The sequence below is a fragment of the Rhinopithecus roxellana genome, chromosome 19 (assembly GCF_007565055.1).
Source record: "Rhinopithecus roxellana isolate Shanxi Qingling chromosome 19, ASM756505v1, whole genome shotgun sequence".
NCBI lineage: Eukaryota > Metazoa > Chordata > Mammalia > Primates > Cercopithecidae > Rhinopithecus > Rhinopithecus roxellana.
The window spans coordinates 49585702-49601541 of NC_044567.1; the positions used below are offsets into that span (position 1 = coordinate 49585702).

Sequence of the window (15840 nt, forward strand, 5' to 3'; positions counted from 1 at the left end):
AATTCTTTGTATTTTTAGTAGAGACGGGGTTTCACCGTGTTAGCCTGGATGGTCTAGATCTCCTGACCTCGTGATCTGCCCGCCGCAGCCTCCCAAAGTGTTGAGCTTACAGACGTGAGCCACTGTGCCCGGCCAACATCTCCTTGCCTTCTATTCACACAGCAGCCACAGTGATTCCTTTAAGACATTCATAAGGTTGTGTAACTCCATGCTTAAACTCCACCAATGGCTTTCTTTCTTTTTTAAATCACACCTAACCAAAACCTAAATAGTTTAGTCTGATTACAAAGTTCGACACGATTTGGCTCTTGTCCACCTCTCTCATCTCATCTCACACAACTGTCCTGTCAGTATCCTCCAACCACAGTGGACTACGTTTGGCATCTAAAATGCCTCACTTACTACCGCAATAGAGCCTTTTCCCTGGCTGTTCCCTCTGTCCCACCTTCTCTTTGCTCTGATCTTTGTATGGCTGGCTGCTTCCTGTCATTGTCAGCTCCTTAGAGACTCTTTTGACCCACTAAAGTACTTGAATTTTCCGCATTTTTCTGGTTTATATTTTATGTATATATTTATTTGTTTTTTGGGGGAAATCTACAGTCAAGATTATAGAAAATGTTCAATAAATGTTTTAAAACAAATAGATGGAATTTAAAGCATTCTTGTGATTCCAAGTTATCAATTATCATTATCATTACTTTTTTATATGACATGGTATCATTAAGCAACATTATCAACAATAAATTAACAATAGCAACAATATATTATACTTATTGAGTGATTACTATATGGAAGTACTACTACTCCAAGTGCTTTGTATGTATTTTCTTATTTAACCCTCTAGCTTCAAGGTAGTTATTATTATTATCCCCATTTTACACATGAGGAAACAGGCATGAAAAGGGTATGTAATTTGTCCAAGGTCACACAACTGAAAAATGACAGAGCCAGGACTCAAACCAAGCAGACTGATTTCAGGCCCTCCATGCTTAACTCCTTAATATTTTATTATTATGATAATTACCAACACCAGTAATGATAGGCAGCGTTGATTAAATAGCTATGATGTACTAGGAATCTAGGCTTTTTACTTAGGTTAATTTCTCATAACAGTCCATGAAATGTTATTTTACTTATTTTACAGATGCAAAAACAGGGTCAAAGCAGTTAAACTTCTGGCTCACGCTCAAGCAGTAAGTAAGTGGCACAATAAGAATTCCACCCACAATGTGACTTCAGATCAGTGTTCTTTCTGCTACGCTATGATGCCCGCATTTCTTCCCCAAAGGCTGAAACTTTTTCGTGGTCCATAAACCATGAACTCAGGGACTCATGTTGAAACTGGGAAAGTCTTTCATATTTGTAATTTCCTCAGCTCTTTTGTTCACCGAACAAATATTTATAGATTGCCTAATATGGTGCTGACCGATGCACTGTTGTATGGGGAGGACTCCGTTATTCTCAGTGAACTAGGCCTCTCTGATGAGTCTATTCTCACCTGTGAAGAAACTTCTCATATGTCTGGCGGAAGGCAAATCCTGCCCGACGCACTCTCACATTTTCCAGTAGTCCAAGATACTCTACTTGGTGCCGGCAGCGTTCGTCATCAAATATCTGCGGAGATTTCTTGTCATTGGGTTTGATGCAACGAACGTAATATGGTTCCTAAAGAAACAAATCAGCAAATGGTAAATTTCACTGGCGAAAATTCTCCAACTAGGGACACTAACATGTAATTAGTGTTAATTGTGTCAAGTTAAGCTCAGTGCCTCTAATTTCTCAGGCATACACTTGTGAATAAAGTAGTTATTCTTCCTTTCTCCTTCATTTCAAGGTTAGAAGTTCTCGTGCATTCAGCTAAATGTTTGTTTAATTATGTTTTAGGCTTTATTAGGAATAGTAGAAAAGGGATAAAACTAGGAAGTAAATAACAGAGATGTAAAGATCGAGTTTCTGTGTGTTTATGAAAACAAGGTTAAAGCAGCTGAAGGAGTAATTCAATAGAAAAAGGCAGCAGCTAACGATGAAAATGGATGGAGAATGTAAAAAGACATGCTTTGTTAATGTTAATATTATGTTAAGGAATGATAGGCACAGCTCTGGTATATAGTAAGTGCTCCTTAAGTGTCAGCCATCAGCATTAATATTATTGCATTAGTTTGTACTTTTGGAAAAGAGATTAAACTTCATGGGTAAGTAGAGAAGTTCCAAAACCACCTACAGGCACCAGTGATTCTATGAAGGAGCTCAGCTAGCAATCCTTCCCTCTGTGCCAATGAAGCTTTATACCACATATTAGATCATAACCCCTTTTAAATATAAAACTATGCTTGGCATAGATCCTGGTACACTGAAGATAATGAATAAATTATCACTGGATGAATCAATTAGGTCAAACATATCCTATAAGTGTAAAGAATTTCTTTCTCTTCTCTGAATCTATTATCTATCAGACACACAGATGCACTTTAAAATACAGAATCCTCTGTAGTTAAATTAGGCAGTTTTGAGCTCTGCTGAGGGCTAGAAGTAGAAAGGGGTAGTAAATAATTTAAGCAGGAGAGATTTGAAGGATGTAAATTTACTTGCATTTTGAACAGAATAACAGTTTCCAATACCTAAAAAAAGAAACTCCGATAGTACATTTATCATGCTGTCCCACATGGTGAAAGGTAATGCCATTTTTTGCCTTTTTCTAGGCCCTGCTGTATTAGTTTCCTATTGCTGCTGTAGCAGATTATCATAAATATAGTGGATTAAAACAACACAGTTTTATTATCTCACATTTCTGGAAGTCAGAAGTCTGAAATAGGTTTAACTGAGCCAAAAGTCAATGTGTCAGCAGGGCTGGTGTTTTTGGGAGATCCAGAAGAAAACCCATTTTCTTCTATTTTCCAGATTCTGGAGGCTGCCCACATTCCTTGGCTGGTGGCTCCCTTCCATCTTCAAAGCCAGCAATGGCCAGTTGAGTCTTTTATAGATGTCACCTCCTTGTTCTGACTTTTCTGCTTCCCTCCTTCTCACTGAAGGACTCATGATAGCACTGGGGCCACTTGGGTAATGGAGGATAAGCTGTTATCTTCAGGCCCATTTATTAGCAGCCTTATCTCCATCTGCAACCTTAATTCCACCTTGCTACAGCACGTATCATGTTCGTAGGTTCTGGGGATTAGGATGTGGACATCTGGGATGACTATGGTATAGTAATAATAACAATAAAAAATATTATCTATCTAGCCTTTGTTCCTGGTTTCTGGCATAGAGCTTCAAAAACTTGTGAAATTTCTTCAGTGATAGGAGTGTCATAGTTATGCTAATGAGGTGACTCATAGCTGGGCCTCTAAATAGCTGCAGGATGGGAGCTGGTCACCAGAAAACTCCTTCATGTGCTGGAACTTACAGTTGCCTGACCTCTGGGCAGGTTAGGGGGACTAAAGATTAAGCTTAATCACGTGATCAAAGATGTAGTCAATCATGCCTTTGTGATGAAACACTGATAAAACAAAACAAAAAAAAAAAAAAAAAAAAAACCTCAGGATGCTGAGTCTCAGAAGACCTTCTTGTTTGGTGAACACATGGATGTACTCAGACAGGGGAGCACCCTGATTCCAGGGGGACAGAAGCTCCTGTGCTTGGACCCAGGTTCTATGAATCATTCTAGTGAATTATCAAACCTGAAGAGGGGGGTCAAGGGAATCCTCAAATTTATACCCAAGTCATATATAAGGGCAGGTGTTCTGTGGACCTCACTTGCAGCTAGTGTCTGAAGTAAAGGAGAGTCTTGTTGGAGACCCTGTCTTTTAATTTTTCAGATTAATGCTAACTCTGGGTAGTTAGTGTCAGAACTGAATTGAATTGTAGCACACTTAGCTGATGTCAGAGTTGCTGTTGCAATGCAGAGGCCATTATTCTGTCTAGTACACCTGCCCTTTTTCATCTTGTCATCTGTAGCAGAATGAAAAACATGATCTCAATATCTTGCACCACCTCCCAGTAAGAGGTGGAGTCTCTACACCACTTCTCGAATCTGGCTTGGCCTGTGACATGCTTTAACCAGTAGAATGCAGAAGAAGCAACACTGGGTTACTTCTAGAAACCCATCCTTGAGAGGTTCTGCCCTCTTGGACCACTTCTACCACATGAAGAAACCCAGGATTAAAGACTACATGACAAAAGATGCCCAGGCATCCAGGCACACGATTTGAGTGAGCTCATCTTAGCCTATCTAGCCCCAGCTGACTGCAACTGCTTGGTGAGCCCAACGGAACTGCCCAGTCAACCCCTGATTCATGACAAAGAACCATTATTTTAAGCACTATATTTTAGAGTGATTTGTTATGGATTGATAGATAACTTACACTTCTTCCCTATTTTGGAATACCATACCAACCCTTTCATTAGATACTAAATTTTGGTATATTTAAGCTGAGGATCAATATTTTATTATAAAGCACAAGCAGAATCCTACTTTAAAAAATAGTGATGGGTGATCAAATGTTCACTAAATCTGTACTGATTTTCAAGCGGAACATCTATATTGGGGGAACAACTGTAGCTCACTTTAAAAAATGGCTCATAGTTAAGTGTTTTTAAAAACTTAATAGGATGGGGAAGTTGGGAGGAGGCACTGTTTACTTAAGGATTTTCTATTAGTTTGCTGGAATAGAGTGCCTTTACTTCTTGGTGAATAAACCAAGAAAAGTGGCACTGAGCAAAGTAAATGCCAAAATGCTCCCAGATTTATCTGCATGTTTGGTACTAGTGTAACAGAATAAGCATTGTACACAACCAGAACACTTGAGTCTTGGCTGTAAATTCTCTCTCGAACTAATTAACTAATTTATGAAATGAAGATACTAGGGCTTTCTTTGAGTAATGACAGACTAGGTAATTTAAACTGACACCCATGCTGAGGGTTAACTAGAATAGCTAAACAAAATAAACAGAACGTTTGCTTGAAGACATGTGAGGTCTAACAAGACAGTGGAGAATTTACTGGGTCAGAATACAGGAGAGGAAGAAAATTGTGGAGGAGAACCCAGATTTGAGGCTGCCTTTTTTTTTCCTGGGGAAATTTGCCAATTCCAGAGAAGGCAGATGGGATCTGAGTAGTGATGGGATCATCAGCAGCTTCATGGGCCTAGTGGGACAAAGATTAGCGAATAAGGCCTGAAAAGGAGGGGACATAAGTAAACCCCTCTTACTTTGGGTTAGGATCCCACCAACAGGAATAAGAATGAATAAGAAGGAGGCAGTCCTTTACAGGGACCATAATTCAGCTTTGAATCACCTGAGTCCTTGAAACTGGAATAGTTGATTTGGAATACTATTGTTCTTAGGTAACTAAAAGAAGCAAAATTAACTCTTCCCTGAAGAAAAAAATCACATAAACTTGGGCCTCCAATTATTTCTACAGATGATTTTGCAAATACAATATTTGGAACAAAATAAAAAGTAACCAGACATATAAGTAGCCAAGTAAATTGGAATCAGAAACAGCAAAACAAAATAAAAAATAAACAGACCTGCAGGTATCCAGACACTGGAATTATCAGATAGAGATATTAAAATAACTATGCTTACCATGTTCAAGGTGACAAAAGACAATAATGAGAATTTTGTATACAACCAGAAACTATGAAAAAGAACCAAGCCAAATGGAAACCTAGAACTGAAAAATATAATAAAGGAAATTAAGAACTCAGTGGATCAGTAGAAGAGTAGATTAGAAGTAGGTGAAGAAGGCTAGTCGCGGTGGCTCATGCCTGTAATCCCAGCCTTTTATGAGGCCAAGGCAGGTGGATTACTTGAGGTTAGGAGTTTGAGACCAGCCTGGCCAACATGGTGAAACCCCATCTCTACTAAAAATACAAAACATTAGCTGCGCATGGTGGCGTGCTCCTGTAATTCCAGTTTACTCAGGATGCTGAGGTAGGAGAATGTCTTGAACCTGGGAGGCGGAGGTTGCAGTGAGCTGAGATCGTGCCACTGCACTCCAGCTGGGGCAACAGAGTGAGACTCCATCTTGAAGGACAAAAAAAAAAAAAAAAAAGAAATAGGTGAAGAAAAAAAAAAGAATGTATCAGAAGTTAGGTGAGAAGAAATTTTCTGGAATGAAGCAGGGATAGACAAAAAGATGGAAAACAAAGATGGGAGGCTAAGAGGTATAGAAGATACAGTGAGATGGAGTTCTAAAGGAGAGGAGACAGAAGGGACAGAAGAAATATTTGAAAAGAACTTGCTAAAACGGATAAAAAAAAGTCAAGCTACAAATTGAAGAGATTCTACAAACTACAGCATATTTTTTAAAAAATCTACACTTAAGCACATCATAGTGAAACTTTTGAAAATCGAAGCAGCCAGAGGAAAAAAAAAGATTACCTTAAGGAGCAACAAAAAGACTGAGAGCTAACTTCTCATAAGAAACTATGAAATCCAGAAGACAAAGGAACATTATCTTTGAAGTGCCAAAAGACACTGTTAACAGAGAATTTTACACTGAGGAAAAATATTCTTCAAGAACGAAAACCATACAGAAATATTTTTTGGTAAACAAAAACTACATTTGTCACCCTCAGATTTCAAATATAATAGAGTGAGGTTAAGGCAGAAGAAAATGATCCCAGATGGAAGGTCAGCAATATAGGGGCTGGGTGCAGTGGCTCACGCCTATAATCCCAGCACTCTGGGAGGCCAAGGTGGGTAGATAAGTTGAGGTCAGGGGTTTGAGACCAGCCTGGCCAACATGGTAAAACCCCATTTCTACCAAAAAATACAAAGATTAACCAGGTGTGGTGGTGTGCACCTGTAATCCCGCTACTTGGGAGGCTGAGGCATGAGAATTGCTTGAACCCAGGAGGTGGAGGTTGCAGTGAGCTGAGATCATGCCAATGCACTCAAGTCTGGGTGACAGAATGAGACCTTGTCTCAAAAAAAAAAAAAAAAAAAAAAAAAAAGAAAGAAAGAAAGAAAAAGAAAAAAAAGAGAAAAAGAGTCATGCTTTTCATGAGTAACTTGGCAAAATAAAACCAAAAGATATTAAAAAAAATAGGAAGAGAAAAATAGATAAACGACTGAATAAACAGATACAATAGATGTAAATTATAATCTAAATAGATATATCTATTTATATCTAAATATAAATCTATTTAGATATATCTATATCATCCAATATCTATAATAGATATAGATATTAAATATAGATAATAAAATTAGATATAGATAATATATAGATAATACAGATATACTATCTATATCTAATATAAATATATTTATTATATCTAAATAGATATAATAATGTCTTACTGGCTTTAAAAATGTATATGCATGTTATTTTGGTATATAATTAAAATACATGATCAAAATAGCATACAAGTTAGAAGGAAGGTAAATGGAATTAAATTGGCCTTGCATTTTCTAGGAAGGAGGTAAAAGTACCAAATAATACTAGATTTTTAAATTCAAGAATGATATCGCAATAAGTCAAGTAACCACTGTAAAAGCATTTAAGACGTAAATCCTCCAAAATAATAAAGAGAATAAATGAAATGATAAAAAATAATTGTAACACCAGGAGAGGGGAAAGAGTACGTTCTTAGGTCTAACTAAACATTTTAACTCAAAACACTCATAGGGCTCATTTGGCACCAATCTCTTCAAAAGGCCAAGAACACAGTTTGCTAGCAGGTAGTGTCAGTGTCCTTGGGGCAGTCCACACAGCAATCAAGTGACAGCTTAGGTGTAAGGAGATGAGATCCACATTGGGCAGGTGTGGGAGGTGACCTTGGCTTAAAAGCCTCAGGCCCTACAGGACCAAATATCTCTTAGAACAGCTCAGAAGACATAGCTTCCAGGGTCCAGCAAAGGACAGGCCTAATACAAGAGTCACTGAGCTCAGGCAAACCCAAAGTATATCATCCCCACCAGACATCATTCTCCCAAGACAGATGCAATTTACTGACAGGGATAATTTTCACCATAAGTGATGTTGTTAAGTGATATATGTCTTACTAGGTTGCCAGACGAACAGAGCTAGAAATTTAACTGAGGTTAAGCTGTCAAGGAGAAGGAATAAAGTTTTGTTTACCTTTTTCCTACAATAATCAATGTAAAAGAAATAAAAAAAAAAAAGAAAAGAAATACAGAAGAGTCAAATAGAAGCATTAACAAGATGGCTGATTTAAATGCAACACACACTATATTAAAAGTAAATGAACTAAATGATTTATTCAAAAGATAAAAATTGTCAGACTGGATTAAAAAAATCAAAGTTAACTATATGCTACTTATGAGAGACATACTTGAAACATAAGGATGTAGAAAGATTGAAAGTAAAAGGATGAAAAAGATATACCACGCAAACTCTAGCCAAAAGAAAAGCTGGCATAGCTATATTATTCATGCAAAGTAGATTTCAAGGCAAAAAGCAATATGGAAATAGAGATGTTTCATAATGATAAATGACTCAAACACCAGGAAGATATAACAGTTCTAACTTGAATGAGCCTAACAAATTCTCTAAATATTTACACAAAAAATCAAAGGTACAATGAGGACAAGTAGATAAATTCAGAATCAAGGTGGAGTTTAAAACAACTTTCAGTGTTGACAAAACAAAGAAGTCAGGAAGAAAATAGAAAAGTTGAACAATATTATTAGCAAACTTGACCTAACGGACTTGTGTAGAATATTGAATGGAACTTTTTTTTTTTTTTTTTTGAGACAGAGTCTCGCACTGTTACCCAGGCTGGAGTGCAATGGTATGATCTTGGCTCACTGCAACCTCCGCTTCCCAGGTTCACATGATTTTCCTGCCTCAGCCTTCTGAATAGCTGGGATTACAGGTGCACACCACCATGCCCAGCTAATTTTTTTATATTTAGTACCGACAGGGTTTCACTATGTTGGCCAGGCTGGTCTTGAACTCCTGACCTCATGATCCACCTGCCTCGGCCTCCCAAAATACTGGGATTACAGGCGTGAGCCACTGAGCTCGGCCGCAAATTTTTTAAAGACAAACAAAACATATACATAAAGCAAATTTAGCAAATTTCTAAACATTGAAATCACACGGAGTATGTCTTCTGATGAAATAAGACTAAGCTAGAAATCAAGAGCAAAAAGATAATGAGAAAATCCTGTGTGTTTGAAAATTAAGAAAAATACTTCTAAACAACTAACCCTTAGGTCAAAAAGGAAATTACAATGTGATTTCGAAAATATTTTGGTCTGAATAATGTATAAAATCATGTGGGCAAGGCAATCTTAACATAAGGCATCATATGAGAAGTATTAATATAACTAACTTTACTAACCAGAAAACAGTTGAAAGGAATATTACCAGTACTGAGTGACTATGCACAGGAAGTGGCAACATTGGATGAGACACTAGCAACCAACTAAGAAATGGGGGGAAGCCCTTTCATCCTGTTTAGTAATATGAAAGTCTTTGGATAAGGAATCTAGTGGGAATACTTTCTCTATATTTAATCAGCATTCTGTGTCAATTTATAAATGCTGCCTCCTCTCTCATTTATAAATATCCAGACTGACTCAGCCTAAGAAATCCTAAATTTGGCAAATTCAGAATGTCTTATAAAGGTTAAATTGCAAAGGTTAATAGTGATCTTATTCACTTGAACTTTTTCACCTGTCTCTCCCTATACACTTTATGGGAAAAAAATACCATTTGTGAAAGTACACCAATCAGTATACAGAAATGCTGGAATATACTATCTAAATATACATCTATTTAACCTGCTTTGAACACTGTCAAATAGTCATAGCAAATTCAAGTTCATTTAATAATTTACTGACAATATGTTTATAGTACCTTATTAGGTATTAACACATCAAATTAACAGAACCCATTCTCTAGATTCAAAAGATTTATAATCTGGGTAGGGACAAAGTCGTGAACTGAAGACACTATGGATTCTGTGAAAGTGAGGAGCCAGGGACTTCTACTCCTGGTAATGGAGGATTAGATAATATTTATCAATCTTCCTGATGAAGTTACTTAAAAAAGGTGCTAGACAAAATATGGGGAAAAGGTTTTGGTAAGTGCATCACAGAGCTAATAAGATAGGGAGGAAAGACCTGGCCAAAATTAGAAAACTAAAATCAAGATGAGTGAGCCTACATCTCATGGTTGTGTTTTGTTTTAGTAGCTACTGTTGACATGGAAAAGGCAGTCATAAGGCTGAGCATAGCTTCTGGCTCTCATGGGACTTTGGTACCAAAGTTAGAACCTGGAGTCTTGGATGAGGGAATGTAGTTTGGTCTGCAATCCTGAATAGCTAAACCTGGGAGATAAAGGTGAATGGACGACAGCCCAACACTGAGTTACTACAGGCCCTGAAATCGGATAAAGGTGATCCCAGACTGTGGAACTGATACAAACTTTCAGTTGTTCTATTTCCATATGGGTGTCACTAATAAATAGCATATATCTGAATTCTTTTTCTTTAATCTGAATAGGCTTTTATCCATTTACATTCAATGTAATTATGAATATATTTAATTTGTTTCTACCAAATAAATATCCAGCTTTTCCTATGTTCTTTTGTTTCTTTTTTTTATGTTTTTTTTTGGGGGGGGGCGGGGGGAGGATTCTTTGTTTTTATTCTGTGTGTGTTTTTTTTTTTTCTTCTCTACTAGTTTGGAATTTATAACCTCTATTTTCTACTATTTTCAATGATTATGCTAGAAAATTTTCACATGTATTTTTAACTCATCAGAGTTGAACATTCCACAATATTTTTATTCCTTTTTTCTGAACTAAGGACCTTGAACACTTGAATTACAATCAGCTACTCTTCTAATTGATATGCAACTGTTATTGTGTTAATTCTAATCTGTATTTTCCATTCCACGAAATATTATTTTACAGTTTATTTAAATGCATCTACATATTTACCAATTCTTTGCTCTTCTTTTCTTTTTGCATTTCAGAGTTTCATTTAGTATACTCTTCCTATTGTCTGATGAATATCTTTTAGAATCTCCTTAAGTGAGGTTGATAAACTCTGTTTTTGGTTTTTGTTTTTCAGAAAGACTCTTTATTGTGCCTTTGTTCTGGAAAAATATATTCCCTGGGTATAGAATTTTGGTTTACAGTTATTTTCTCTCAGACTAATTGTCATACTTTTGAATCTAATCTGTCTTTTCTCTGGCTGCTTTTAAGATATTTTCTTTGTCTTTAATCTTCTAGGATTTTACTAGGTGTCTACATGCAGATTTCTTTTAATTTTTTCAACTTCAGATTCACTGGGCTTCCTGATTCTGTTAAGTGAAGTCCTTCAATATTCTTGAAATTCTCAGGAATATTTCTTCAAATATTGTTCTATCCATTTTCTCTTCTATAACTCTGATAAGATACATGTTTGACCACTTTATTTTCTCTCCCATGTGTCTTTTTTTTTATTCTTTTTTTTTTTTTTTTTAAGAGATGGAGTCTCACTCTGTCACCCAGGCTGGAGTGCAGTGGCACAATTTTGGCCCACTGCAACCTCTGCCTCCCGGATTCAAGTGATTCTCCTGCCTCAGCCTCCTGAGTAGCTGGGATTACATGCATGTGCCACAATGCCCGACTAATTTTTTTGTATTTTTAGTAGAGACAGGGTTTCACCATGTTAGCCAGGATGGTCTTGATCTCCTGACCTTGTGATCTGCCCGCCTCAGCCTCCCAAAGTGCTGGGATTACAGGCGTGAGCCACTGTGCCCTGCCCCCCGAGTCTTAATGTTTCTTTTATGTGTTTCATTTCTCGGTCTAAGTGGAATTCTGGATAACTCCTTCAGTTCTTACTTTCATTTCGCTACTTTCTCTTCAGCTTTATGTAACTTTATGTTAAACCTATCCATTGATTTTTTAATTTTAATTACTTAGTTTTTATTTCTATCAATTGTCTAGTTGCTTGCTCTCTCTCATTTTCAGGTCTTTCATTTCTTGATATATATTAAACATTCTTATATTCTCTTTTGGATCATTTCTGTATCAGAAGTTTTCATGAGTCTGAACCTGCTGTTTGTTGTTTAGTTTGCCTTTTACCTGTAGTATCTTGTAGTGATTCTTTACTGTGAGCTAATTTTCCTTAGAACTTTGTGGAAATTCTTTAAGGTCTGGTATTGGTGGCCCATCTGGAGCCGCTGCCGCCATGATGTTGGCTGCAGCTGGGGAGGCGCGGCTGGGGTTGCGTGCTGAGAGATGAGTAGACGATGGGAGGACCTGACTGCAGAGAGGAGCTACCCACTGAAAGTCTCCTCTGAGCTGTTCTGTCACCCAATAAAGCACCTCTTTGCCTTGCTCACCCTCTATTTGTATGCATAACTCATTCTTCCTGGACACAGGACAAGAACTTGGAATCCACTGAATGACAGGGCTAAAAGAGCTGTAATACAAACAGGGCTGAAACACGCTCCTTGCTTGCCACATTGTGGGTGATGAGGAGTGAAAACATAAGAAGAGCTGTGGCCCTTCCTATGCCTGGTCCAGTCGCAGCCTCACAGGGAACCAGTGCCTGTGTTGGTGCCTGAAGCTGCCTGCCCTGCTGGAGCCGGTGTGCTTGGCTGTGTGCAGTGGCTGGACCTTACGCTCACTCACTCACACACCCCTTGCCCTTCTGTGCCTCGCTCATCCTTGGCAGGTGTGGAATCCAGGTTGGTAGGGCAAGCTGAGTGCAGTCTGCCAGGCTGAGCAGGTGGAACAAGCCCGGCAGGCTTGAGCAAAACTCAGGCAAAGGCACCACCAGCCACAAAAGTTTCTGGCCAGAAAAGCGACAACCCAAGGATCCTGTGACAGTATGAAGATAGTTTCCTTAAGGAAAACAGTTTTACTTGCTTTTATCAGATGCCTGGGGCAATTATAAGACCTGGACCACCTTTAATCAAATCGTCAGTTTGTGGCTTTTTCAAGCTACCCAGGTAGTATGAGTTTGGGTTGCAAACCTCCTAAAAGCTCACTTATGATTATAAATTCCCAAGAGAGATTCACACCCCCTTCCACCCGTGGCTCAGTGCCAAGGACCAAGACACGCAGTTTTCCTTACTGATAATGGGGAATTACTTGTAGTTCACTCTACATGTAGCCCTTTAAAGACTCACCATTGTGTGTGTGTGTGCACAGAATTCCTTATTAGACACCCTACTTTGGGGAGGCCCTGGGCTTCACTTCAAGGACCCAGCCTTGAATAACTATATTCAAAGTTACCCACTTCAACAAATCCCCACAGGCTGAGGGGCAGCTTTAGGGGTTTTTCCTTTCACTCAGTTAACTTCTACATTCACTCAGCTTCTGGCTTGCATATACCTTACTTTTTGTTAGTTCATGGCTGCATTCAAGATGTTGATTTTTATATTTTATCTAATATTTCAGTTGTTTTCAGTGCTTTAGTGGGCACCTCATTCACCATGTTGCCAGAAAATGCATTATTGATATATTTTTGAGGTCTTTACATCTATATTTCTAAGTTAAATTGATGTCTAATTTTATTTTCTCATATTAAGCTTATATTAAGGTAACATTAATCTCATTAAATGAGTTGAGTAGTTGCCTCTCTTCTTCCCATCCTCCAAAACAGTTTCCATATGACAGGGATGAATGGTTCCTCAAAGGTTTTATAAAACTGATTTGTAAAACCATCTAGATCTGATGTCCTTGGCAAAGTTGGGAAAAGGTGGATTTATCATCAGTTATTCAGATTCTTTAAGGTTACTGATACATTCAGGTTGTCCCTTTCTTCTTGAATTAATTTTGATAACTTTTTTTCTAGAAAACTATCTACATTTCCAAATCATTGGCATGTAGTTATCTATAATATTCTTATGTTTTAAAAAATCTCCATAATGTCTGCATAGTAATAGCCCCTTTTTTGTTCATAATTTTTTAACTTATCAGCTTTATTAGAGGTCTTATTGATTACTTTTTTTCCCATTATTTTAAAGTTTTACTATTTAAAAAAATATTTTCTTACTTCTTTCTTTAGGTTTTCTTTGGAGTTCCTTTTCTGGCTTCTTGAGTTGCACTTAGGCATTAACTTTTCAGTCTTTCTTGTTATTTTACAAAGGCATAACAAATGGATCACTTTAGCAGTATTCTATAAATTTTGACACATTTTTTGTCATGCACTTCCTAACATTTTGTAATTTCCATTGTGATTTCCTCTTCAACCTATGACCTGTTTAGGAGAGTACTTTTCAAAATTCCCAAACATTAAATTTTTTTTTAATGCTGGTTTTTATTTTACTTGCTTTTAAGATGAAAAATATATCTGTATATGAGCTTCTTCAAAACGGTTGAGATGGCTGAGTGTGGTGGCTCACACCTAAAATCCCAGCACTTTGGGAGGCTGAGGTGGGTGGATGACCTGAGATCAGGAGTTCAAGACCAACCTGGCCAACATGGTGAAACCCCATCTCTACTAAAAATACAAAAAAAAATAAAAAATTAGCCAGGTGTGGTGGCACACACCTGTAATCCCAGCTACTCGGGAGGCTGAGGTGTGAGAACTGCTTGAACCCAGGAGGCAGAGAGGTTGCAGTGAGCTGAGATCCCACCATGGCACTCCAGCCTGGGCAACAAAGCAAGACTCCATCTGAAAACACACATACACACATACACAAACACACACACACACACACACACACACACACACACACACACACACATACCCAAAATGGTTTCCTTTGTCATCTACTATGTGGTTAATTCTTGTAAATGTTGCATGTATATTTTATTATTATTTTGAGATGGAGTCTCGCTCTGTTGCCCAGGCTGGAGTGCAGTGGCACCATCTCGCTTACTGCAATCTCCACCTCCCAGGTTCAAGTGATTCTCCTGCCTCAGCCTCCTGAGTAGCTGGGACAACAGGCCACCATGCCCAGCTAATTTTTGTATTTTTAGTAGAGACAGGGTTTCAATATGTTGGACAGGCTGGTCTTGAACTCCAGACCTCAAGTGATCCTCCCACCTTGGCCTCCCAAAGCGCTGGGATTACAGGTGTAAGCCGCCATGTCTGGCCTCGATGTATACTTTAAAGGAATATATATTTCCTATTCCCTGGGTATGGGGTTCCTTTGATCTATTTGATAAAGTTTAAATTTGGTTTTCAAAGCTTCTGCATTCTTACTAACATTTTTGTCTGCTTCATCTATCATTTATCTTTCTGATAGCACTGGTTTAAAATCTCACATTATGATGGTGGACTTGTCAATTTTTCCTTTAAGATTTTTCAGGTTTTTTTTTCTTTTTTTTTAATAGAATTTATAAGAAGCAAGGGTATGTTGTTAGGTACCTAGTTCAACATGGCTTGTCTTGGACAGTTTTATTTTGTTATCACTAGTTTACCTGTATTAATACTTGCTTTCTTAAATTCTATGTTCTTTCACATGAATGTTGCTTTTAACCATTTTTGGTGACAGGTGGCTTGATATCTTTACGCCTTTGTTTTTGAGCTTTCTGCATGGTGTTATTTATGTGTGTCTCCTTTAAGCAGCATATAGCTGGATTTTCCACCTATCTAGTCTGCTTAGTCTATTTACATTATGATGAATACAATTATTTAGATTTATTTCTATCATATTATTTTGTTCTAAATGCAACTCTTTCTTTTTCTGCTGTCCTCTAGAACCCCTCACTTTGGCTTCACCTTTGTGCCTTCTATTGTACTGATAAGTTGTCTATATTCTTCTGCTTATCTCTGCTGCCTTCCTTCTCCCCTGACCTCCACACACACATGGATTGGGAAGCTGTAGCAGAGATTGCTAGGCTAGTTCCCCACCTTATGTCCAGTATCTTTTTCTTACTTTAAAACAGAATTCTTACTGCTAGCTGAGTGCACTGCT

At 37.8% G+C, this 15840-nt stretch overlaps 1 protein-coding gene across 2 annotated transcripts in view; it reads right to left on the bottom strand.

Moving 5' to 3' along the window:
- Window positions 1-15840, bottom strand: part of MYO1D (myosin ID) — a 381175-nt gene that overhangs the window by 226704 nt on the left and 138631 nt on the right. For both annotated transcript variants that reach the window (XM_010372265.2, XM_030922987.1), the window contains exon 15: window positions 1499-1665. In XM_010372265.2, the coding sequence (XP_010370567.2) occupies window positions 1499-1665 (167 nt within the window). The remainder of the gene's footprint in view (window positions 1-1498; window positions 1666-15840) is intronic.